Here is a 25,906-nt window from a genome sequence, read left to right as displayed (position 1 = left end):
GGTCGTACAAATTGTGGCATTTTCATGATATGGAAAAGGTGGGGACACACTAACCTCAAGACCTTCAGTAGCCTCCTGATCGGCCTCTCTGCTTCTAGGCTCTACCCACTTCACCTCCATATTGCTGCCTGAGTGTCTTCCTAAAACACAACTCTCACTTAAAATCTTTAATAGCACATCACCTAAAACCCACTGCCTTCCAACATCACACAAAGCCTCTTGTGACCCAACCTATAGCTCCAAGCATATCTCCCACTAACTCTGCCCTCCTCCCGCCACCGTCCCTCACCGTATGCTCCAGCAACACCACCTCATTTACAGGGTGCTAGAGAGGCCTTGTCGTTTTACCCATTCATACCTTAACCTATGTTGTTCTCTCTGACTGAAATGCTCCCGTGCCCCACTCTGTCCACCCAGCAAGCTGCTACGCACTGGCTAGATGGCTCATGGACCATGCGACCCGTTGGGATGTGCAGCTGTGCATCCCAGAATGGGGCCAACGCAGGTCCTGCCCTCGTGGAGTTTATGAACCATCAGGAAATAAGACATAAATGAAAGGGATTTCCTGGCGGTCCAGTGGTTAGGACTCAGCACTTTCACTGTGGTGGCCTGGGTTCAATCCCTGGTCGGAGAACTGAGATCCCACAAGCCTCGTGGTGTGGCCAAAAAAAAAAAAAAAAAAAAAACAAAAACAAAGACATAAATGAAATAATCACACAGAGGAATATGATTGCAAGGTATGATAAGCACTATGAAGGAAAAGTAGAGAGACCTACCAGAACACAGAATACCCTGGACTGGGGGATGGGTGGATGGGTGGGTGTGAATGTGTGCATGTGTGACTACTTTGGTTTCAGAAGCTGGAGGGAGCTTCTTTGAGGAAATGGCATTGGCTGACAAACAGAATGAGAGACCACTGGACCAAAGCACAGGCTGACTGGCTGGCTGACTGATGGAGAGACTGATAGACTAGCTGGCTGCAGAGTAGCCTGACTCGCTGATGTCCTTGCTGACGAGCTGTCTGCAGGACAGGCACAATGCCTCCCAGCCTGACATCCTGACTGGTTAGCCGCCTGGCTGGCTGGTCTGCTGGCCGATGGACAGATCGGAGGCTGAGTGCCTAACTGGCTGATGGACTTAACTGTCTGCCTTCAATTTCCCCTCTTCTCTCTTACCCCCAATACAGCCCAATGTCGGTAATAAAACAGCATGAAGGCAAAACCTTGTGCCCAGAGAGGGCCGAACACAGCCCGAACTGGTTCAGCACAGCACATCAGCAGCCTCTCGTCTGCATCCACCCACAGCCCACTGGGTCCCAGCACCGGCCAAATGCAGCTGGCAAAAGGGACACAGAAGCAATTTTTGCCAGCAGGGGTAAAAATCAAATCAAAGGCAGGCAAGCAAAGAGACTGGATAGGTTTTCTTAGAAACCTTCAGAAACAACATTTTATTTTAAATAGAATTTTAATGATCATGACGTCTAATGTAATGCTTGTCCCGACAGAAAGCACGAGAGCAATGAGGCTCAAACACGAGAAGAGGAGACACACTGGACCGCAAGAGATCCCTTGGGACTTTCCTTTGATGGTTTACTTTCCCCCCTTACGGGCTCCTGTGGTAATGGGGTATGGTAGTGGCCCAGAGCTGTCTCATTCCCAGACTGTGCTGTCTCCTGAAGAAAGATATTTGCATACTACCTCACGTTTGCCCCACTAAGAGCAAGTAAGCTGAGTGAAAACTGTAATTAAATATGCCCAGGCCATCTTCAAATGGAAAAGGAGAAAAGGAGAATGGAGTTGGCGGCATGGCCAGCCCTGAGAAGGTACAGCAGGCATTAATTTGACATGCTCTAGCCCCATCTCCTTCCTGGGGTGCCCTGGGAGCTCAAACACAGCCAGCACTTTGGGATGCCAGCTAGGGAGGGGACTGGCTTTGGGGTAGCCTTACCTCATGCTAGCATCCCTGAAAACAGGGAAACAAAATCGCAATCCAGGGGTCTGGAGGAGTAAGTGTACAAGATGACGGTCCTTGAGTCCCAGGGGACCGGTACCTTTGAGTTCTTGCCTCCACAGCACTCACTCAGCAAAGTGCAACCTTCTCGTAGCCCCCTCCATGCACCAACACGATGTCCTGTTTATCCTGCGACGTAGGCTCTCACCTCTTCACCCACCCACGATTTGGACCGTCCGTGTGCTGCGTGCGCAGCACTGTCGTTCAGTGCACTCAGGATATAGGCAGCAGGCAGTAAGGGTTACGTATGACTTATGCTTTGTGTGTGCAAGACAGGAATGTGTAAGGGGATACGCGTGCACTCTTAGTGATTCTACGTTTCATCCTCACTCTTTCTTTTCCATTACCACTGCTATTCCTCCAGCTCAGGCCCTGCCCTTGTCACTTCACACCTGCACTAGCACTACGATCCCCTCCCCGCCTCCCTGGCTTGGCACTAGCCTTGCAGACAACCATCTGGTACATTGGTCCCAGTCAGCTTCCATCCTGTCACTCCTCTCTTCAAGGGCCTACAGTGGATTCCCACTAGGATTCTCAATTCCTCAGACTGGCCTTCGAAGCTTTTCACCAGCTTCTTCTGCCCACTGCCAATCTCTCTCCAATCTCTTTTCTCGTTATTCTCCTCTCCAGTCAAGCAACTATGCTTATCGACCTGCACATATGGCTTACTTATTTCTGTGCTTACTCTCTTCCTGTGAACACATCCCACTTCTCCCTGCTAATCCATGCCTATCACTTCAAGATCCAGCTTCAAATACCCTCTTGTGGGAAGCCAGTTCTGGTTAACCCCTTCCTCTTCTTTTGTTCCATGTTCCACACCACACTTACCTACAAAATTTTACTTCATATGAACTTCTCCTCATTGCTGTTTTGCTTCGGAAAAATAACAGGTCTCGTTTGTTGACTACTTACTCTGTGTCAGGCAGTGTCCTAAGACGTTTTACCTACATTTTCTCATTTAATCCTGAACGACAACCTATGGAGGAAGGCACTCCATTTTGCAGTTGAGGAAATCAGGGTTCACAGAAGTTAAGACACCTTTTCAAGGCCACACAGCTAGAAAGTGGTAGAGCTGGGATTTGAACCTGGTCTGTCTGATTCCAGAACTCCATACATGTTCCAATGTGGTGTGATTAAGGCAGGTCATGTGCCTTTGTGAGTCTCCCCACTAAGAGCGAGACCCCTCCTGGGCAGCATTCATGCCCACAACTGTGGCCAGATCACTCCTAGAAATGAGAATAGTGTTCCTCACTCAGGCAACATCCACTGACCCTGCTTGGGCTGGTTCCTCCCAGAGCTTTGGACCCAGAGGTCAGTGGTTCTCAAACCTGGCTGTACTACAGAATCACCTGGGAAGTGAAAAAGAAATAAATCCTGACGCTCAGGCTGTACCCTGACCAATTAAATCACAATCTCTGGGAGTAGGGTCCAGTCATCTGTATTTTTTAAAAGCTCTCAAGGAAATTCTATTGCGTAGCCAACATTGAGAATCACTCGTAGAACACAGGAGACTTGGTTGGAAAGGTGTTTCTAGTTTTAAACCCTTTTTATTTCTCAGGAAGCCATATCTCCCCTGCATGTCTTGTCTTTCCTCCCACGCTTCCCTACCTGTCCGTTTGGCTTTTTACCCAGCAACATCTGAGGAGGGCAGCAATCATTGGTTGAGGTAGTGGCCACAAGCCAATGAAATATCAGCTCCGGGCAGGTTCCTAAACCAATGGGAAGCCTGTGAATCACAGGTGGAAAACTCAACATATTAAAGCTTCCTGGGTTTCACAAAGACACAAATAAATAATTTGCTCTTTTAGAAAGAGCAAACGTTCCACCTGTTAATCTGCTAACAATATCTCCCCCCGGGAAATCCTTTAAGAAAGGAAACTTGCACCTCCTCTAAGAGCATCCGCCAGCTGGCAGGCCGGCCTTCCGCCACCCACACTGGTCACTGGGTGTTGAAACAGGAGAGCCATGGAGGAGGCGGCTGACCACGGCTGTCAGACTCTGCACAGGCGACAGCTGCTTGCCAGTCTGAACGAGCTGATCTATGGGAAAGGTTCTAAGATTCGAGAAGAGCCGAACCCTGGGAGGTGAAATGGGGACGAGGTTCTGCCTGCTCCCTGTCTCCCCAGGCCCCCTTGGTTCTGTCCACATACTCAGACACCCTCTCATCCATGGATCCAAGTGTGCACGCCTACGGCAGAGCTCCCTAACTGGCATGCACATATCCCTTCAGCCTCAGGGGCAGCCAGGCGGGGCCTGGGGTGGCCAGAGTCCCCGGGGCTGGTCCATTTAACCCAGTGTCCTGCATGAATATAATTTTCTCTGTGTGCTGTGACACGAGAAAGATTGGGAAGCAATGGCCTGGGAGGTAGCTCCGAGTTCCCCAATCCCCCTGCCCATTGCTGAAAACCTGTCACAGGTTGATCAGACACTTTCTAGCCTTCCCTAGCACCGCCTGATCTTAATATGGGGTCAAGACAGTGTCCCAGAGGGTTGAGAACAGAAAGAAAGATGAGCCCCCAAAGGCCCAGAGTCTGAACCACTTCAGAATCACTGAACCTCACCTAATGGGTTGACACTCTGTTTCTCAAGTTTACTTCTTCCTCTGTTCCCAAGGCCTGTTCCTGGGAAGAAGTAGCCCCTTGAAGCCGCGCTTACCTTGGCATCCATGATGCTGGTCTCCACCCGGGCCACGCCCTGGTTCTCCCGGAACAGCTGGATCTTGCTGATCTTGCTGAACTCGGACAGCACAGTGGTGAGGTTGGTTTTGAGGTCAATAACATGGCTGATGCCGTGACGGGGTCCCACTAGGAGGGTGGTGGCCGACTGCTTCTCATCCTGGTGCCCCAGCGTGGTGGGCAGCATTCAAAGAAAGAAGGGCAGAGGAAGTGAGGAGAGGAGGCGGGAGGAGGAAACAGAAAACAGGCGTTGGACCGGTTCTGCTGGAAGGTCTGGAAACATCTGGAGCTCAGTGCCAGGGCCAGAGGACAACCTCGAAGGGAAAATGGTCTGGGATGCCCCTGTTCTCAGGCCAGGGCCCCGGATCATCGGTCCAAATGGACACATTAGCCTCAGCAGAAGGGAGAGTGAAGAGGGCAGCAGCAGGGCTGGTTCTAGCAAAATCGTCAAATAGGTGAGGTTTATTTTGGCGCCTTGGAAGCACCCTCTTCCTACCAAGCCCCAGGGATTTTCCATTTGTTGCCTCAGGCCACTCAAGGCTCCCACCTGGTGCTCTGTCTGAACAGGTGACATCCTGTGTTTGGTCTTTACCCTCCCTCACCAACAGCCACTTGAACTTGCACTTCTCACCTGGTGCTAAAAGCTGAAGTGACAAAGTAACTCTGCCCAAGGTGTCAAAGGTTGACTGGGCGCTTAATGACTGGAGGAGTGGAGGGGGACCTCCCTCCCTAAGAAGATATTTGCCCTTTAATAGGCATTACAGCAGTCTTACCCCAGAGGAATGACCTATAAGAATTTCAGCACTGGGCTTTCCGTAATCCTCAAATCCCAGTATGTAAGTGGCCACCTCTGCGCCTGATGGACTGGATTCCCTTAAGTGGTCGTGACAGGCTCCTTGACGCCATCAAGCCTGAGCCCTCTGCCGGCCCATTCCCTGGCATTAGCATCATTCCCGAGGAACCTATTCCATCTGCTCTAGACGCTTCGGTAAGCGGCTTTCCATCAGTTGCCCCACGAGCATGACAGCGTGTTCCCCAGAGCGTGACAAGCACCTGGATCCAGTCAGCAAGATGATTTGAATTTCCTTTCACCGAGGCTCACTAGGGTAAACTAGCCTGGGGCACAGTCTTAGGGGGACCACTTGTGCCCCACTGGAGAGGAGCGTTGCTATAGTGAAGGCCCTGGCAGGGAGGGGGGACGTCTGGGCTAGGGGATTGAGGGAATATGGGTAAGAGCAATGAAACAGGGCAGGGGTCGGCAAACTCTGGCCCACAGGCCAAATCCAGCCCTCTGCCAGTTTTTGTCCAGCTCACGGACTAAGAATGGTTTTATACATTTTTAAATGCTTGGAAAAAATTCAAAAGAACCGTATTTTGTGACATGTGAAAAATCACATGAAATTCACATTTCAGTGTCCCGTAAACAAAGAGATGTTGGAACACAGCCAGGCCCATGTGTCTATGCGTTGTCGACGGCTGCTTTCATGCTGCAACGGCCGGGCTGAGTAGTTGCGACAGGGACCTTCATGGCCTGCCGGCCAGGCCTAAACTATTCACTTATCTGGCCCTTTATAAAAAAAGCTTGCTAACCTCTGAAATTGAGAAAAGGGGGCACAAAAGAGCCTAGAGGGATACTGTTAACAAATATAGCCTCCTACTTTACATTTTATCTTTTCTTTTTGTCCGCATCGCGAGGCTTGCGGGATCTTAATTCCCCAACCAGGGATCGAACCCAGGCCCTGGGCAGTAACAGCGTGGAGTCCTAGTCACTGGACCGCCGGGGAATTCCTGAAATTTTTTATTTTATTTTTTTGCCTCCTACTTTCACCATTTTACCAGAGGCGGGACCAGAACACCACGGGAGGGAAGAGGGAGAAGAAGGAGGAAGAGGACAGAGCATGCCACCTGAAAGATCTAATGGAGTCTCTCCTGTCCCCCCAGCCAAGGACAAGCGCCCCCGAAGGGTTCCCTCCCCCTCGCTGCCCTCACTGACCAGGCCCACAGTGTTGAACAAAACGCCCGTGAACGTCGGAAGTTCATTCAGAATTCGAAGATACTGGAGTTTGGCCTGAATTGCAGAGCCCTGTGGAAACAACCGACTCAGAAATATGAGAAACTTGAGGTGCACAGGAAAAGCAAACCCATGTTCGCAGGAAGGAGGGTCAACAGCTTAGGACAGGCACTAGTCAGACCAGTCAGAAAGCCCCACTGTGGGACACTCGGGAGAACCACAGGAAGGTTCCAGTTTGGACAGCTCTTGCCAGACTCTAGCATCCCATCTCCCTTCCTAAACCCTCCTCCTATCCCCCGATCTTCATTCCTGAAGAATCCAGCTTACTCATTTTGTTCCTCGGTTAATTTCGACGCCTTTCCCCAACTCCAACACCCCACGACATCTATACCTCTCTCCTGAGATCCCTGATGGCCACTAGGTACTGGCCCTCCCCAACTGGGGGTCACACTCAGTACCTTTATCCTGAGCACCTCTAAGTCCCGAGCCTGCTCTTCCTCTGGCAGAAAAGTCTCCATCAGTGGTACCCGCATCCCCCGGGCACTTGAGCCAGAAACCTGTGAGTCACACTGGACTCTTCCCTCAGCCTCTCACCTGAGGGCCACCAGTCACCAGATCATCTTGATTCTACCTCCTAAGTCCCTCTCCACCCTACCCATCCCTCTTCTCTAGCCCCGTGGTCATTGCCTGGATGTCCCCCACTTGCATCACGGTGGCAGCCGGGTTACCTTCAGTACTAACACTCCTTTCCCTCCATCCCTCCACATTTTCAGTTACAGGGAACAGCCTAAAACATAATCACACCACTGGCCGCTTAAAGCCTTCAGTGGCTCCATGCTGCCTACAGGGTGAAGGATAACCCCTTTCCACGGCACACGAGGCCCTCCGTGAACAGGTTCCTGCCAACCTCTTTGGCCTCCTCTCTTGCCCGTACCCCACTCAGGCAGCTTCCTTGAACCCTCCGCACTGGTTTCTGCTGCTCTCTTTGGATCTCCCTGCCTGGGAAAGTCTTCCTCCCCGCAACTCATCTAGACAAACTTCTATCTGTCCTTTAAGACCCAACTCTGGCATCAAATGCACCGACTCCTGGCCTTTTCCATCTCCTCCAGGCTGCGCTGGCTGCTGTTCCTCCGCGCTTCCAGGGCACCTGCACTGGTCGCACTGTGTTGTGACTGCCTCTTGTTTCCCCACCAGCCTGTGCCTGACTTGAGGGCAGAGACCGGGCCTTCTTCATCTTTGTATCTCCAGCCCAAGCACTGGGGGTGGGGGGCTCTCAGAAAAAGTGTTTGCTGAGGAGATGGTTGGGAGCCCTGAAGCTCTCAGCTGGGAAGAAAACAATCTGATTAAATATGCACAGCAAAGTAGGAATGGCTTAACTCTCGGGGGAAATCTGCATCTTAAAAGAGAAGCTAGTTGGTAATGCAGGGAATCTGGCATGGGTGGAATATAAGGGGGCAACTGTGTCCAGTGTCTCCATCTGCATGTGGATTCTGGTGCCCCTCACCACCCGCCTGCCTCCTAGGCAAGCAGACTGAGCCTTGCAAGCCTGAGAAGGGCCTGCGGGGTTGGGAAGGCAGGGAGTGGGAAAGCGCGGGAGAGCACAGCAGTGACCTGAGTCCTCCACCCGCCACCCGGCGACCCATTCTCCAGGTCAGGCCTTGCCCCATGGGGCTGGGCTTTTATCTCCCAGAATTCCCTGTACCAGGGCTGATGAATTAGAAAGCTGATGAGGGACAGAGCAGTTGTTTCCACGGGAAACATGTCTCCCCAGGGTCCAGTGCTGTCCACACCACAAGTGCTTCATCAGCACTGACTAAATGGGTGGAACGACCCAAGAATATTCTCCTCCTGCACCTTTGTCCCTTTGCTTTGAGGACCCTGGGCTCTCCCAGTTACTTGCCACTGAGCAGTCTCTGGGGGTGTCTCAGGCTTGGGGAAAACCCCTCTCCACAATCATGCCCCATATCTGGCCAAGCTAGATGTGTATCCAAGTCAAAAACAGTGGGGAGGGTTCCCCAGAAGACCACACCTGCTGGGAAACCACACAGGAGTCCCCCATGGCCACTAGTGCCCGAGCAGGGTGCCCGGTGGCCTACTCTGGATACCTTGGTGCTGCTGGAAGGATGTGTTTGGTGCGCCTTCAGCTGCTGAGAGAGAGATTTCCGGAGGTTCTTCTCTTTGATGCCCTGTAGGAGGGAGGGGGGAAGAAAGGGTTCCAGGCCCCACTCCTTCCTAAAAGCAGAAGAAAAGTAAGAAATTAGAGAGACAAGGTGAGACAGAGAAAGCAAAATGGTAAGACAGAAACTAGCTGAAATCTGAGACAGAGATGGAGGAATGGAGATTAGGAGAGAGAGACAGAGAGGGGCTGGAGGCAGGCGAGTAACATTGGCCACAGTTCTCTAGTAGAAGCTGTAGCCCAAGGGCATCCTGGTCTAGGTGTGAGGAATTCCAATTCTCACTCCCATCCCAGGCCCACATTCCTAAAACGCAGAGCACAGCTCAACCACTGCACCTTCTCCCTACACAGCTATTTGCCCCCATCCGGAAGGGCCCTGGCGCAACTCACTCCACATTCTTGAGTGAGATCTTCTGACTAGGTCGAGTAGCTGAGACAGTGATATAGATGTGGAGGGCAGCAAGGCCCAAAAGCATCTCTGGCTTGGAGTCCATTCCAAAGCGTTCTCGGATGACATCGTTCCGACTCTGTGAGAGAGGGCAGTCCAAACCCGTCAGTTAAAGGAGACGTTCCCTCCCCACCCCCCACCCCACCCCACCCCATGGACTCCCTTATATCCTAGAAAAAACTCGTGGTGTAAGTAAGCATCCTAGATCAAGCGGAAGAGGAAGATTCTGCCCTTGGGGAAGAGGTAACAGAGGAACCTCAGGTCTCAGAGACACTATTTGCTTCATTCAGCGGATACTGGACAGCCCCCTTCTCAGTGACTGGTACACACAATGGCAAGGCACAAATGGTCAGAACATCTAGGGCGCTGCAAAAGTGAGACATGGCAACACTCCCTTTCTTTCCTCCTGTTACAAGAGACCTTTCTGCCTTTTCTCTGGGGCCTATACTCACCGCCCCCCAGCCCCAGCCATCGGAGGCTCCTCTACCAGCTCAGATGGGAACAAAGGAAGAGAGACACTGGGAGGGATTCTCTACAGGTCTCTGGCCCAGAAGCCCACAGTGAGAGATGGATTGCAGGGATGGGGCAGATATTCTTTCCTTGGGGTCTGCAGATCAAAGCAGTGATGAGTCAGTCTTCCCTATGCTATCCTAAAAAGGGTCTCCTGGAACTACTGGCCAAAGGTATGACAACCCCTAAACCCTGAAGGTCAGAATCCCAGCTATCAAGGATTCAGCCTTGGTTAGACCAGTTGCCCATTGTGCTGAGGTGAAACCAGGATGAGCTAAGAGACTAGAGAGCCACAGTGGTATCACTACAGCATAGGAGAGAGTGTAAAAGGAATACTCCATCAGTGATCATCTATGCAGAAAATCCAATGGAATCTACAAAAAAAAAAAAACTACTAGAACTAATGAGTTAGCAAGGTTGCAGGATATAAGATCAATATACAAAACCAACTGTATTTCTACATGCTTGCAACAATCAGAAATTAAAGCTAAAATCGAAACCATTTACAATAGCATCAAAAAACGAAATAATTAAGGATAAATCTGTCAAAACATGTGAAAGACCTGTACATTGAAAAGTAGAAAACACTGCTGAGAAAAATTAGAGAAGACCTAAATAGATATATATTGTGTTCATGGGTTGGAAGACTCAAACCAATGTATAGATTCAACACAATCTCAATCAGAATCACGGCAGGTTTTTGGTAGAAATTAACAAACTAATTCTAAAATTCACATAGAAATGCAAAGGACCTAGAATGGCCAAAACAACTTTGAAAAAGAACAAAGTTGGAGAACACACACTACCTGATTTTAAGACTTAATATAAAGCTACAGTAATCAAACGAGTGTGATGTTGGCATAAAGATAGACACATAGATCAATGGAATAGAATGGAGAGTTCAGTAATGACCCACACATATACAGGCAACTGATTTTTCACAAAGGCACAAAGGCAACTACATGGAGAAAGGATGGTCTTTTCAATCAATGGTGCTGGAACAATTGGATATCCATATGGAAAAAAGAAGAACTTTGGTCAATACTTTGTAACACATATAAAAGTTAACTCAAAATGGACCACAGACTTAAATGTAGAACCTAAAATGATAACACTTCTAGAAAAAACTAAGAGCAAAATCTTTGTGACCTTGGATTAGGCAAAGACTTCTTAGATATGACATCAGAAGCACAAGCCATAAAAGAACAAATTGACAAATTGGACTTCATCAGAATTCAAACTTCTGCTCTGTGAAAGACACTCTTTGGAGACTGAAAAGACAAGTTAGAGACTGGGAGAAAATAACTGCAAATAACATACAAATGACTTGTATCCAGAATACACAAATAACTCTCAAAACTCCATAATAAGTAAACAAACAACCCCAATTTAAAAAGTGGGCAAAAGAGTTGAATAGACACTTCACCAAAAAAGCTGTATGATGACAAGGAGGCACACGAAAAGGTGTTCAACATCATTAGTCATGAGGGAAATGCAAATGAAAACCAGAATGAGATACCCCTGCATGCTATTAGAATGACGGAAACTTCAAAAATACTGCTAACACCAAGTGCTGGTGAGGATGTGGAGAAACTGGGACTCTAACACACGGCTGGCGCTTACATAAAATGGTACAGCCACCTTGGAAAACAGCACTGGAGTTTCTTCAAGAAATTAAAGAAAGATAGATCTACCATATGAATCAAGCCATTCCATTCTTAGGTATTTACCCAAGAGAAAAGAAAGCATATGTCATACAAAGACTTGTACGTGAATGTTCATGGAAGTTTTATTTGTAGTAGCCAAAACATGGAGACAACCCAAATGTCCATCAGCAGGTGAACTGTAAACAAATTTTTATACATCCATACGATAGAACACTACTCAACGATGAAAAGGAATGAACTACTGATACACACAACAACATGGGTGGACCTCAAAACCATTATGCTGAGTGAAAGAAGTGAGATCAAAATAAGTGTTCACACCGTATGATTTCATTTGTATAAAACTGTAGAAAACGCAAAGTAATCTGCAGTGACAGAAAGCAGGTCGGTGGCCGCCTGGAGATGGGAGTATGAATTACAAAGGAGCCTGGGGAGGCTTTTGGGGGTGTTGGATGTGTTTAATATCTTGAGTGCGGTGATGGTTTCGTGGATATAAACATATGTCAAAACTTATCACACTGCCATTTTAAATACGTGCAGTTTGCCGTGCGTCAATTAGACCTCACTAAAGCTGTTCAGTATAGAAAAGGAATACAGCTGAACACATCATCACAGAGGGGAGAGAGAGGGTGGACAAGGTCCTGTCACCAAATTCCAAACTATCTGAACTAAACATCCATCTCTGCACCCAGCAAACATCCACTCATCTTTCAAGGCTAACAGCACGCATGCATCACTTCCTCTGTGAAGCCTGCATCGTGCCCCTCCCAGGGAGAGTTGGCAAATTGCTTCCTGAGTGCCCCTACTGACATTGTACCCTGCCATCCTCATGGTGCGTGCCTGTCACACTGCCTTTATTTGTGCACATATCTGCCTATGAGCTCTAGCGATCTAGGATAGTTCTTTGACCACCTTGATTGTCAGCACCTAGCACAGGGCCTGGCCCAGAGGAAGTGCTCAGCAAACGTTTCTGGATGAACTGAACTGGGAACCATCTCCTTAGTGGAGCTCGGGATTGGGGATTGGGACCTCCCGTTACTCAAATGCACTTGTTAAACCGGGGTATGCTGTGAAGATGCCAGAGTTACTGGGGTTGCTTCCTCCTGAAAACTGATAAGATCTGTCTAGACAAACAGACAAGACTTGGAGCCAGAGCCAGCTCAGGTTGCCAGGCCAACCAACTTGACCATGGCCTACGGTGGTAGCAGAAAATAAGAGAGCTTCAGAGCTACCTGAAGGTTGGAAAAACTTACATAGCGACTTCATTGTGATGGCAGAACAGCCTGCCAGCTTGTTTGTCCATTGGTCTGTCTGTCTGTGTATCCCCAAGCCAGACTCTACCTGGATGTAGAGGTACTCGAAAGCAGCAGGATCCCGATGCAGCAGCTCCACCGGGTCTTTGGGAAAGAAACTTATCCGGAAGAGGCATTTCATTCCATGATAGTGTGTCCGCTGCACTACCTGAATCCCAGGGGTGAGAGGTGGGAGGAAAAGAGAGCTGGGATCAGTGGCTGGGTGCCAGGAGTCAGCTCGGCGGCTCTTCAAGGCAGGGCCTGGCTGATCCCAATTACCACTGGGGAAAGTGATGAGGAGCTAAGTCTTTTCTGCCCTTCTGACCCAAAGTGACTAGAATTTTCGAACCACTTATCCACGACTTGGCCTTTATCAACAACCTAAGGCCCAGGACATGAGGTAGGAAGCAAGGGCTCCTGGCAACTTCTCTGACTCTTCTTGCTGCGGGGCTAATGCCTTTGCCTTGCAGAGGAGCTCAGCCTCAAGCAAAGGAAGTTGCTTATGAGAAAGCAAATCAAAGACTTAAAATCCCATTTGGAGGTGTAGCTGAAACAAGCTGGCAATATACCAGTAACTGCTGAAGCTGGGATAGGTAATGAGGGTTCATTATCCAATTCCTTCTACTTTGGTGTATATTTGAGATTTTTTTGTAATAAAAATGCTTAAAAATCCCATTTGGAACAAGAGACCAGTTGGATCCACAAGGCCCCTTGAGGGGTGGGGAGGCGCTTAGGCATCCCTCCAGGCAGGACACCCACCTTTCCTTCACAGGTGGGAACCTGTGAGTCTCTGAAGTGCATCTGGCTGAGAGCTAAACTTGAAGAATTCTTCTTTCCTAAATCCTTTCATTTTTGCGTGTCTGATTTCAGCTTTTGTTTCGCTTCCTTCAGACATTTCTTCCCAGCCGTCTCTCTCCAACTCCTTCCCTCCCTCCCTGGGAATATATTTTTTTTGAAGCAACTGAGAAATTATTTATTTATTTGGCCGCAGCACGCGGCATGTGGGATCTTAGTTCCCTGACCGGGGATTGAACCCCCGTCCCCTGTATTGGAGGCGCGGAGTCTCAACGACTGGACCACCAGGAAAGGAAGTCTCCACTCCCTGGGAACACTGATTGGCCCTGGTTGCCTCTCTTGCTCTCCATGGTGCATCACCACTGGTAAAATACTATCGAGCAATCTTGGATTTCCTTGGCCTTTTTCCAGAGGCTGGGAAGATAAGACACTTTCTCCTACTCTACTTTGGAACTTGACACGGGTGACATGCTGTCTATGCTTGGTCGCACCCAGCCCGTTCCCAGCCCACGTGTGTCCTAGCCTCAGAGGTCTCACTAGACTCCACTCGCTCATCCTTCCATATTACAGCCTTCACCCTGAAGGTAAAGTTTCCCCTCGCAGGAGGAAAAGTCTAGCAGGACCTCCAGGAGACAGTGGAGTTGACACTGCTCAATTCAGTCTTGCACGCGGTAAATCACCACCCCATGCTTTCCCCACTAGTGACCGCCAAGACTAACAACTGTCATGCCTTTCTTAGGTCACAAGAGACATTTTACAGAGTTTTTTTTTGGCTGTGCTGTGTGGCTTGTGGGATCTTAGTCCCCTGACCAGGGATTGAACCCGGGCCCTTGGCAGTGAAAGCACAGAGTCCTAACCACTGGACCTCCAGGGAATTCCCAAGAGACATTTGAAAAGGCCTCTGTGGGTGGGTCATAAAGATCTTGATTGAGAATTGGGACTTCTGGGAGCTGGCTGAGCGTATCATGATGAATTTTCCAGAAGGAGAGTACCTGGTGGCCTCTTCTCTACTAAAGGCCATCTGCAAAGCTATCAGGCCAGGACAAAGGAGTTACTTACATAAGCCAGGGGCTGCTTGTCCTGGAGAAGCAGGAACTTGTGGTTCTGTTCTGGCCCGGCATATTCAAGGACAAGGGCAAAGTGCTCAATGTACCTCAGGGAAAGCCGGTCCTGTAATGTCACCATGACATCCTGTGGAAGACAAAAGAGCCTTGAGAGAGAGATCCCTTCCAGCTCTAAGATACTCTAAGCAGGACAGGACCCAAAATGGGAGACGGGGACTGAACATCCAGAAATATAGTCCTGGGGAGAAGGCTGAGGCTGGGAAAGTGGGCCAGACAGAGACACTGGCCTTTATGGTAGCCCAGGCATGGCGCTCCAGGATGAGGAGAATGACCCAGGAGTGCTGTTCAGAGGCCTGGGCCCTGGGGAACAACACAGGTGCAGGGGGTGGAGGGAGGTATTTCTGAACTTGGCCGGGCCAGGCATATGGCAAAAGAAGGTCATGGCCCTTCCTCCCCCTCTCTCTCCTTTCATTCAACAAATTGTCTCCTGAGTGTGTCCTAAGTGCCAGGCACTGTGTTGGTTCTTCCCTCAGCTTCTCACATGAGTCAGAACGTTCACTCTGGTTTGTCCGGCAACTTAGGAATTAACAAAAGCCAAAGCCACAATTACATGATTAAAAAGTAGACGATTTCTGGATTCATAACCTAAATTGAATGACTGGAGTTACTGGCAAAATGTTCATCTTTGATTTAGCTGGCTTTGAGAGACGATCAATTTAGCAACTTGAAAAATGCATCCACGCAGAGGAACAATGTCATGTGTTTTATGTACAGTCATGAATTTGACTACTTCTGCACTCTGCTCCGCTGCCCTACTCTTGATATTAGGGTGTCTGGAAGCAGATCCATGGGGGCTGCCCACATGTCAGTTTTGAGACTTCTACCATCTATTTGCTGTGGCTTCAGCATACACTGGCTTCCAGCGTGTGTGTTCGTAGAATCGGCATCGCTCAGCCCCCGAAGGCTGGAAAGAAGCAGGCTTGGGAATGCGAAGCTCCCTTCCAGCCAGGGTTGCCAAACAAGCCCCTCAGTGAACATTGACAGCTGTTTAGCTATTCAAATGTTAGGCTGGAAATTGGTGGGTACTTGAGAATATCTCTTTGTATTATCCAAGTAGTCACAGAGGCGCCAGTGTTGCTGAAGTGCTGGCAGGGAGAGATGAGATTTTCTCTGCAGTTCGGCTGCTTTGGGACTGTGGACGGCCAAGCTGGTGATTGCCAACCAGTGTTACAAGTCTAACAGCTCCCATGCCAGGCTGTCAATTCACCCAGGTACCTCTCTGGGACAAGCGGCCTGGCAGCCTGTCCAAGTTCCAATGAACAGCCAGTGCACCCTCCCTGAAGTCATGGTAAGGTCACAAGCCAGGGGACGCTGCTGTCCTGGAAGGCTGGGGCTACCTGGAAGCACTAACGGCGGTGACATTGTGAGGTGGGAGGACGCTCAGAGGAGCCTCCACGGGGAAAGAGAGGAGTAAATGCTCCAGTGTGGAGACAGATCGACAACGGACATACCGGTCCATGATTTAACACAAAGGAGGATTCTGACACAGAGAGATACCCACATCTGGAGGAGGGGAACTTGGACACCCCTGGGTGGCCTAGTTTCAATGTCCCTCCCATAGACGGAAACCTTCGATAGTCAAGAGACCATTCTGCGGCACCCTAAGGAGTGTGTTTTGGTCCTAAGTCCCCTGGGGGACCCACCCAGGCCTAAGCCTTCCTAAGAAACTCTCGGTTCAATCAACACGGGTTAGGCCCAGGCTTTTGCAACTCGGGCGCTACTGGCACTTTGGACAGGACAATTCATCATTCGGGGACTGTCCCATTCCTTGCAGGACATCTAGCATCTCTGACCCCGAGATGCCAAATGCCAGTAGCATGCCAAACCATGGGGATGACCCCAAATACCCTCAGACATTCCTAAAAACTACCTGGGAGGGGACAGTGCCAACCCTGGCTGAGAACCGCTGGCAAAGCCAATTCTGAACACCTGGTAACTCCTCTTAGGGAAAGTTTCCTGGCCCAGGGCTTGCTTTATTTATAGGGTTGTCTTAGCCCCAGCAGGGGCACCTCAGGACATTCGTGGGCCAAGGTGGGTTTTCTGGGCAGGCAGCACTGATTGCATGGAAACATTCATTCTGGGGATGGCATTCTCTTTCTGGAGAGAATCCAGAAGAAGCAGGAGCAGATATTTCTATCCCAGAGCAGAGCTGAACCTGAGGGTTAATAGTACATCGCCTCTCCTCCTCAGGACTAAGGGAATAACTACAACTTCTAGATGCCTGGCTGAGCCGTTAAGAATCAGAGCTCATTAATTGCTCTTCCTGGGAAAGGAACAGCCAAAGGGACTGTTGGTGGACTTTTCAAATCTTGGTTCAGTGCTTAAGAGCTGGCTGGTATTTAAAAAGCAAGCCATGGCTAAGCTAATCTCCTGAGAGATGGTTTGTTGATTTCTGTGTGTAAACTTGCGTAGGTGTTATTGTATCCATTTAAATCACTTTTGCTTTATAAATGGTTTAATGATCTTCATACTCCTTAGCTCCTAAGCACTCCTTGAAGGACGCAGTGTAACATGGACACGGAACAGTTAGCAGATGTGTGCACACATGCATGCATACACACATGCATGCACGTGTACATGCGTGCACGCACGCACACACATACACACAAACAGTCACTAGCACACAGTCGGGCATTCAACTTTCCCTCACCACAGTCATCCGAGGACTGTATGTTTTTGCAACAGGGTGCTCCCAGAAGCAGGAGTTCAAAGACCAAGACCACCTTGCTCTGGTAGCAAGCGGCTTGGTGCAGACTCAGAGGAGCCCAAGGACCAGCAGTGGTGTGTGCTCCAGAGGAGAGCACCTCCTAAGAGAGGACAACACCAATCCGGGAGAGGAGACCCTGTGGGTACCTTAACAGTGGTCCGGCCATCAAACGTGAACGACTTGATCTGCCCATTTTCTAAGAAAACCTTCAGGACATTGGGGATGAGGAGAAGAGCTTCTTTCTTCATCATCTTCTGTGAACAGGCAGGGAAAGGACAAGGAGGGGGACTCATTTAGAAGGAGGAGGGAAGCCAGAGGAGGGGCGTGGAAAGGAAGAGAAAGGAGTGAGTGAAGGAGACAGGGAACCAAAGGTATGGAAGGACAGAGATACAGAGGAAAGAACCCATCAGTGATAATGTTAACGTGGAGACCAGAACCGAATTCTCCAAGAAGACACTGGGCCATATCCAAAGCTCACCCTTCATTCGATGTCACTGCACATCCACAGTCTACTGTGGCTCAAAGCTCCGCAGCTCAGAGGGGGCTTGGCCCATAGAGACCACCGCACTCTGAAGGGCTGATGGAAGGCCTTAGGAGCCTGCCTCACTCACCTGCTCCTATCTCCTGACTCCTGCCTTTCCACCTGGCCCTTCACACATCGAGATCACTTCCATGTCCATGCCTTTGCTCTGCCAGTCTCCCTCCCTCAAGGCATCCTAGGTCTTCTGTGACCTGGCCCCTGCCTACTTTTCCAGAGTCATATCTTACCATTCCCGGTACTCACAGTGCTCTTTCATGCCTGCATACCTCTAACAACTCATCATTCAGGGACTGCCATAATCCCTGCAGGACATTTAGCGTCTCTGACTCTGAGATAATAAATGTCAATAGCATGCCAAATCGTTGGGATGACCCCAAACACCCTCAGATGTTCCGAAAAGCTTTCTGAGAGTGGGCGGTACTGACGCTGATTGAGAACCACTGGCAACGCCCATTAAAAAAATATTTAATTAATTAATTTATCTGGCTGCACTGGGTCTTGGTTGTGGCACACAGGATCTTCACTGCCGCGTGAGGGATCTTCACTGCGGCATGCGGGATCATTTAGTTACAGCACGTGGGATCTACTTCCCTGACCAGGGATCGAACCCAGGCCCCCTGGATTGGGAGCACAGAGTCTTAGCCTCTGGACCACCAGGGAAGCCCCCAAAGCCCATTTTCGAATACCCGGGGCTACAGCAAGTGCAGAGGACCAGGGTCTAGCCTTACACTAGTAGTGACCTGGCACACATACGCAAATCCACTAGAGAACAACAATAACACCAAACCAAACCAACAGGTATAAGATAGCTACGGTTTCCCAGATGAGGTGAATTGGATTTTGATTTTAAAGGAGGTGGCAGGCATGGACTATTAGAGAGGCCAGACAAGAACAGTCCAGATCTAGGGACTGTCACGGACAAAGTATGAAAACATAAGCAAGTCCTCCTGGGTCAGGGTGTGGTAGGAGGAGGGGGGTGGTGCTATCGTGACATCAGATCATTTCGTGATGGAGTCAAGCCACAGTGGGGAGTGATGGGATCTAAAGTTGGAAAAGTGACTCCCCGGTTCTCTCCCTGATCCCGAGACGCCTCGCTCCCGCCAAGCCCAGAGGCCCCGGATTCCCAGGCTGATGACGCTCAGCGGTGGCTGGTTTTATTTAGCACACTGGGTTGGACTCAGATAATTACTTAATTGATCGTGCTTAAAAATAGAGCTGGCAAGGAACACCCACAGGATTTATTTTTGCTCTGGCTACTTAATAAAGCGCTGGAACACCAAGAGAAAGGGATGATAGGGTAGCTGGGAGTCACCTGGGCCTGGACTCCCCCCGGGACCTGACCGGTGGTGAAGCTGCTACGGTCCACACTGGGGTGGTGGTGGTGGGCGTGTATTGTGACATCATTTCCTGAGCACAGTGAGAGTGAGAAGGTTGATCCCTGTGTCTCTCCCAGACAAGAGCCTCCACCATGCTTGGTGGCCTGTCCGGGAGCCTGTCCTGGAGCGACAGAGTAACCCTGGGGGGTTTCTAGCTACACTGGGGCATTTATGTGCAGACTGGTCTGCAGTGGGGGCCGGCTTCTGCCTGTGGCTAGACGTGACATGTGGAGAGGGGAATCATGGGGGAGGAAGGGGGAGTGGGGAAGGGAGAGGAAGAAAGAGGAGGAAAAAGGAGGGAAAGAAGGGGAGGGGGAGGAGAGGAGGGATTCTTCACTGGGTGGCCTGGCCTTGGTGGGTTACTCGGTGATGCCAAGACGGGATAGGTTGTACCTATCTGTACTCTCCAAATTCAAGCCTCACTTCCTCTGGGTGTTCAAGGGTTCAGGACACAGATGTCCCCTTAGTGACTTGGACCTCAGGATCTGCTTTACTCCGATCCACAAGGACTCCACACCACTCCCTTTCCTCTCTGCTCACTGGCCCCGGCTTCTCTTCAACCTCTTCTTCTGTGACCGACACGGAGCTCAGCCACCAATTATTCCGATGGCTTAGCCAATGGGGCCCAGTTGTCACTTGGGCTTCACAGCCTTCCTTGAACAGGGATGGAGGAGGGCCTAGGTGGAGTTTGGGTATGAGAGTCAGGGAAATGGAGACGGAAGACACCTCTGTCCTCTATCCATCCCTTCGTCTGGGTGGCTCTGCCTCAAAGAACTATAGGGGTGCCTGGCAACCTACTGATTTCTCCACTCAGGCTGGGCCTCCTAGCTTGTCTCAGCTGCAGCTGTTCCTCACTACAGAAATGCCACGGGCCTCCCGAGAGCCCAGCCCAGGACAGCCTGTAAATGCACACAGTGCCTGTTAGCTCCGGCTGTCCTTCCCTCACCCACCCCCATGGGATGTCACCAACTTCTGCGGATTCCTAGAGGACTCGGAGTTATCCATGGCCGCTTAATACACATCTTTCTGCGCTCCACCCACCTCTTCTCATTTGCTTATCTGGAACAGATGGCTCAGTTCACGTTAACCCCACAAAGCAGTGCGAAAGAGTGGGCTGGCCATGACCCCCCAGATTGGCCGCTGCATGGCATGGGCGGTCAAGCATCACCTGCTCCTCGAAATCATACCACCCTGCGGTGGATTCTACACTGTCTCAGTCTGAGCCGCTTGTACTCCCAACATCACTGAGAGGTATCCAGAGGCAGGGAACAGGCATTTATTTTGCATCCCTTGTAACGCTGGGAACACAGCCGGTGCCTACTAAAAGCTCTGTGACTTAATGAGTCTATATCATTTCCCCCAGGCTGCTTCACCCTTCATTGCACAGTCTTCTCCAATTGAGACCTGGAGCTGTGGGATCACTTCAACGTGAAGAGAGCTCAATGTCACCACCTCTTCAGAAAACCACTATTTCCTTCCTTCAAGTAGCCAAACAATGTTTATGGAGCACTGTGCTAGAGACGGAAATTTCTTGAAGCACCGTGAGGATTCTGAGAGTATTGATATATATCCCTTCTCCCCACAATGCCCAGGGCTTCTCTGGATGCCACACACCCCTCACTCAATACCCACCCAGAGTCCCGAGGTCCCCGCTCCAACCCCTTCATCATAATGCTGTCCATTCTGAGGAGCAGCAGATGAGCAACTGGCCCAGAGCGAGACCTCGACGGCCAGGCCGACTCTGGCCAAGGGCCGCGGGGAGGAGGCCGAAGCTGCACTTACTGCATCTGTTTCTCCAATTGCCACCTGCTCAGAAAATCGGACCTTCACGGGATTGGATCTCAGCTTGGCCTTCTTCGCAGCACTGATGAAGGCGGATTTGGGGGACTGGAAAAAGAACAGAGAGGGCTGGTGAGTTCTCCATCCCTGGGAAAAACCCGACCTTTGCTGCACGGGACTTAAGATGTCTCCGTATGGGTACCCTTTGCCCTGCTGATCAATAAGCCAATAAATAAGTATTGATTCCCTACTAGGTGCAAGGCAATGTGCTAAGTGCTTCCTTAGGTGACTGGTATGTTCTCTGTAAGCTGGGCATGAATCGAATTGGAGTAAGTTGAATCCCATTATTAATGCTCTAGGCCTAGGGGAGTTTGCAAAAATTCTTTGTAATAACATGCACTGAAGTTTTAAATATTTGATTTTCTTAATGTGAGATATACCTAAATGGTGGTTTTTATTACGTCTGAATATGAACATCGCAAAGGATTTACAGAAATAATCTTATTCACTTCAAAGATATGCCCTGCCCCTAGGATGGAGGCTCATAGAAAATATTTTAGATGTGGAAGAAAGGAGGTCTAGCCCTCCAAAAGGATTTCTCCACTATTTCTACACTATTGGGGAGTAGAGCCATTAGGGATTTTACCCAGGTGTCCTGGCTTCCTAGTTCTGGGCTCTCCACTACTTTGTTCATCCAATTCTATAAGAAATGCTCAATCAGCTAGGCTCTCCAGTTTTCGAAAGCTCCCACAAATTCAGCAGGACGCATGGTTAGCAAATGCTGGAAACTAAGTCTTTCCTGGGTGGGCCGTGGATTTGAGGAAATGCAGGAGCCCTGGTGAGGGGCACCCTCATGTCTTTGGGGGCATTTATTCATCCGTGTGACAAATTTAGGGAGGGCCCACTCTGTACCAGGCACAGTTCCAGGTGATGAGGGATCCAGCAGTGAACAAGATGGGCAAAACTCCCTGGCCTCAGGGAGCGCCCATCCTAGCAGGGACAGACAGACAGACAATAAACACAGAAATGTCTCTTAGGTAGCAAATAAGGACACGAGGACAAATCGAGCAGAGTGAGGGACTACAGCAGAGACTGAGGCCGTGAGGGTGGGGAGCGGCCGGGGTGTTATCTTAGACGGGACCGTCAGGGAAGACCTCTTCCAGGACGTGACATTTAAGCAGAGGCCTGAAGGAAGTGAGGTTGAGACCGCCATGAGGACATCTGGAGCAAGAGCCTTCCAGGAAGAAAGAACAAGAAAGTCTCTAAGGTGGGAGGAGGACTGGGGTGCGTGGGGAACAGCCAGGAAGCCCAGTGTGGCCGGAGTGGAATGACTGAGCGGGGAGCCGCAGAGGAGTCTGGGGGCTGGATCACGTAGGGCCTTGTAAGCCGTGTCAGGAACTTTGGATTTTGCTCCACCGGAGGGTTTTGAGCAGACAGGGTCTGACTTGCATTTAAAACGGATGCCTCTGTCTGCTGTGTGGAAAATAGTACAGGAGGGTGGCAGCCAGAGGAGGGAGGGTGGCAGCCAGAGGAGGGAGACCTGTTCGGAGTCTACTGCAGGAATACAGTTTAAAATATGATGGAGGCTTGGGCCAAGACGGTAATAATGGCGCTATGATCCCAAGTGAGTGGATTCTGGCTAGATTCTGAAGATAGAACCAAGATGCTATGTTGACGGACTAGTTGTGGGAGGTGAGACAGAGGAGTCAGCTGGAAGAATGGAGATGCCATTTACTGAGATGAGGAAGGGGGAAATCAGGCTTGGGGCTCCTTCAAACCATCTCCCCTACCAGTCTTGACGTGGAGCCTGCGAGCGCTACAATCAAGCATTCCTTTGTGTTAAGGCCCTGAAGGGTCCCCACCAGCTGGGAAGGCAATACATTAAGCTATTTTCTGCCATTAACGCTGCGGTTGGGATTCATTTACTAGATCAGCCACAGGAGGGCAGGGCCCTAAGATAAAGACACACCAGCAACAAACGTCCTCGTCAGCTCTTGGGCCCTGGTCCCAGCTGTGTTCTCTTCCGGAGCCGACAATCTCACTCCCCACAGAGGGCAGACTGCAGATAGCCACTGAGTCTCAGTGCTGGCTAGAGGGCAGAAACACCGGAGGGAGGAGCTTTAAAAAAAACCCCGGGGCTTTTAAAACATTTTTAAATTCCTGGGGCTGGGGCCCAGGTATTGGTATCTTTTTAAGCTTCCGATGATTTCAAAATGCAGCTAAGGTTGGGAACCACTGAGCTAAAGGAACCTTAGACTTCTCCTGAGCCACAGAGACAATTTGTTGGCAGCAGACAATATAGCACAAGGAAATCCAGGGCTGGAGATCGTTGCAGAAAGTGATTACAGTATTGATTGTTCATGGAAGTCGAGAAATGCCTTTGTGTTGCACAACTTGGTGCTCAAATCTTGGGTGGAGGCTGTGGGCTGTGGCAGGAGCAAAGGGAGGGGCAAGATAGAAGGATCTGTACTTCTGTTCAGGCAGCTCTGCTTGACTCTGTCTCCACAGTAGTCACATTTCCACCGGAGGTGCCAGACACAAGGTAGGTGAACTCTGTTCTACCTGACAGCCGCCCTCTCTTTTCTCTGTGATCATCCGTCATCGAATGCCCTCGTGCACAGTGTGGAATGAGGCATGTCTAGAGACCTGAATGGGCCATTTAGTCCACCCTTCATTTTTACATAAGAAACGGAGGCCAGGGAAGAGGATACAGTTTACTCAATGCATCAAAATAACTGAGTAGTGGAGCAAAAAACAGAACCCAGATTTTCTGAGTCTTGGATTAGCCACCATCCCCCACAGCGGACTGAAGCTGGAAGTCCATTCCTGGTCTTTCGTTCACTGGTCTGGTTCTACCTTGGTCCTAGTGAATGGATTTGAACAAATGAAGAACCCTAACTGGTACCCTCTTATGTATCACGTATGGAGAGGGGACAGCCTCCTTGCTATCCTCAAGGATTACAGTCATTTCCAGTGTCTGTTGTACAGCTGTTTTCAGCTTGTTTGTGCCTCATTCCTCATTGACCCTTGTCCTGTTGGTTTCTAAGACTCCATCCTATTCTCGGTCTTCAGCCTTGATCACTGATGGTGACTCACTCGTTGCCAGCTGGTCTCTGCTACATGTCACAGAGTCATGTCTAGCTTTATGCTGCGACACAGGTGACACCTGTCTTGCAGTGTGACTTGAGGGGCTCTCAAAGGTCACCCTGTCCCAAAGCATCTTCAAAGTGCAAATATGGGGCCTGAAGTTCTTGATACTAGAGTCGCTCATTTGAATTAAAGTATTGAGAATTGGGAAGGCCCTGGTCAACATTCAAATGTGGTACCTAGAAGGAATAATGAACCCACTTCAGGGGCCAGCAGACTATGGGCCTGTGTGGGCCAGCTCCTGCCCACCACATATTTTAGTAAATAAAGCTTTATTGGAACACAGCCGTTAGGCCTACAAAGCCTAAAGTATTTACTATATGGCCCTTTACAGAAGAAATTCAGAGTCCTGCACTAACTCGTTAGCATGCACTCACCCACTATGTCTAAAACTTACCTGATGATAAGAATCACTGGGAAATGCTCGTTAGAGAACACAGATTTCTAGGCCTACACCAGACTTCAAAAGTCAGAATCTCTGAGAGGGCAGTGCCCAGGAATTGTTGGAAATGTCCTAACGCACTAAGCATAGACTGAGTACCTTAAAGCTGGGACATCTGAGCTCCTGACTGACCCCATTTTTCCTCCAAGCAGCTGCGAGTCTCATTTTGCAATGGGCACCCTTTCTGGCTGAAATGAATTTTGGCCTGAAACAGGGGACTAGCATTGCTAAGTACCTCCGGGGCCATTGCAAGCCCCTTGAAGTAAATATGAAGCCAGCGGCTCCGTGGAATAAGCAACAGAAGAGAGAGGCTGCTTTTCCCTCAGGACTGAATTAAGCAGCTGGTGATTCTTTGACCATTTTTTAATTTGGTGGCTCTATTAGTGCAGATTTCAGGGTTGTGTTCACTTATACCTTGGCCAAAGACAGGTATATGGCCAAACGTTTTAGTGTATGATAGGGCCGCACTTTGATAATTGTGAAAGGATTTTAAGAACATGGAGCTCAGGTTCCTGCAGCTTTGACAGCCTCCTGATTTCCCTTTCTGCTGCCTCATTTTCTTTGACACCTGAGCCTACTTATAAGCAATTCCCATAGCAACCACTGTGGGAGCCGGAGACAATGGAGGGCCGTCCTGGTGTCAGGGGCCCACTGATAAGGGACCCAGGGGTCTTTCCTTCCTGCATTCAGGACTGCCTAGAGGGGAACATGTCCTCTCTCTGGCTTCCAAGGTCCCCCACAAACCACACATAACCCTCACTCCCCATCTATCGCCTAGTCGGGTGTTCTGCCCACAGCTCCCTGGACACATGGGGCTTCTTCCCACTTCTGTGTCTACCTCATGCTATCTCTTCACCATCCCCACCCTTCAGGGCCCCCAGCGTCCCTTTTGCTCAGCTAAATGCCACCTCTAAAACCCAGCTCAAACTCTACCTTGGTCCTGAACCCTTCCCCAACCTCGTCATTCCCCTCCCTGGGTTTCCTGTAGTACTCCTCGTGAATCCACACCATCATTGCTCATCTCCCTAACCAGGCTGCAAAAGAAGAGATGACATTTTATATTGCTGTGTCCTCCCCTAGCACCAAGCGCAGAGTAGGCAAATAGAAGGCAGTAGTTGATTGCTAGGGTTAATATCAAATTACTTCATCAATTCAGCAGATAGCGTTTGAGTACCTACTCTCTGCCAAGCAGTATACTGAAGAAGC

The 25,906-nt window shown here is 49.8% G+C and overlaps 1 protein-coding gene across 1 annotated transcript in view; it reads right to left on the bottom strand.

Moving 5' to 3' along the window:
- Positions 1-25,906, bottom strand: part of FRMPD3 (FERM and PDZ domain containing 3) — a gene marked incomplete at its 3' end in the record, with an annotated part of 63,687 nt that overhangs the window by 25,957 nt on the left and 11,824 nt on the right. Inside the window, exons 4-11 of the mRNA XM_082681322.1 lie at positions 21,115-21,219; positions 17,562-17,669; positions 14,644-14,775; positions 12,839-12,958; positions 9,263-9,399; positions 8,802-8,928; positions 6,679-6,768; positions 4,666-4,845 (exon numbers count right to left, since the gene is read on the bottom strand). Coding sequence (XP_082537448.1) covers positions 4,666-4,845; positions 6,679-6,768; positions 8,802-8,928; positions 9,263-9,399; positions 12,839-12,958; positions 14,644-14,775; positions 17,562-17,669; positions 21,115-21,219 — 999 coding nt within the window. The remainder of the gene's footprint in view (positions 1-4,665; positions 4,846-6,678; positions 6,769-8,801; positions 8,929-9,262; positions 9,400-12,838; positions 12,959-14,643; positions 14,776-17,561; positions 17,670-21,114; positions 21,220-25,906) is intronic.

The sequence above is a fragment of the Grampus griseus genome (genome assembly GCF_964374135.1).
Source record: "Grampus griseus genome assembly, chromosome: X".
Lineage (NCBI taxonomy): Eukaryota > Metazoa > Chordata > Mammalia > Artiodactyla > Delphinidae > Grampus > Grampus griseus.
This window is presented reverse-complemented; position numbering and strand designations above follow the sequence as displayed.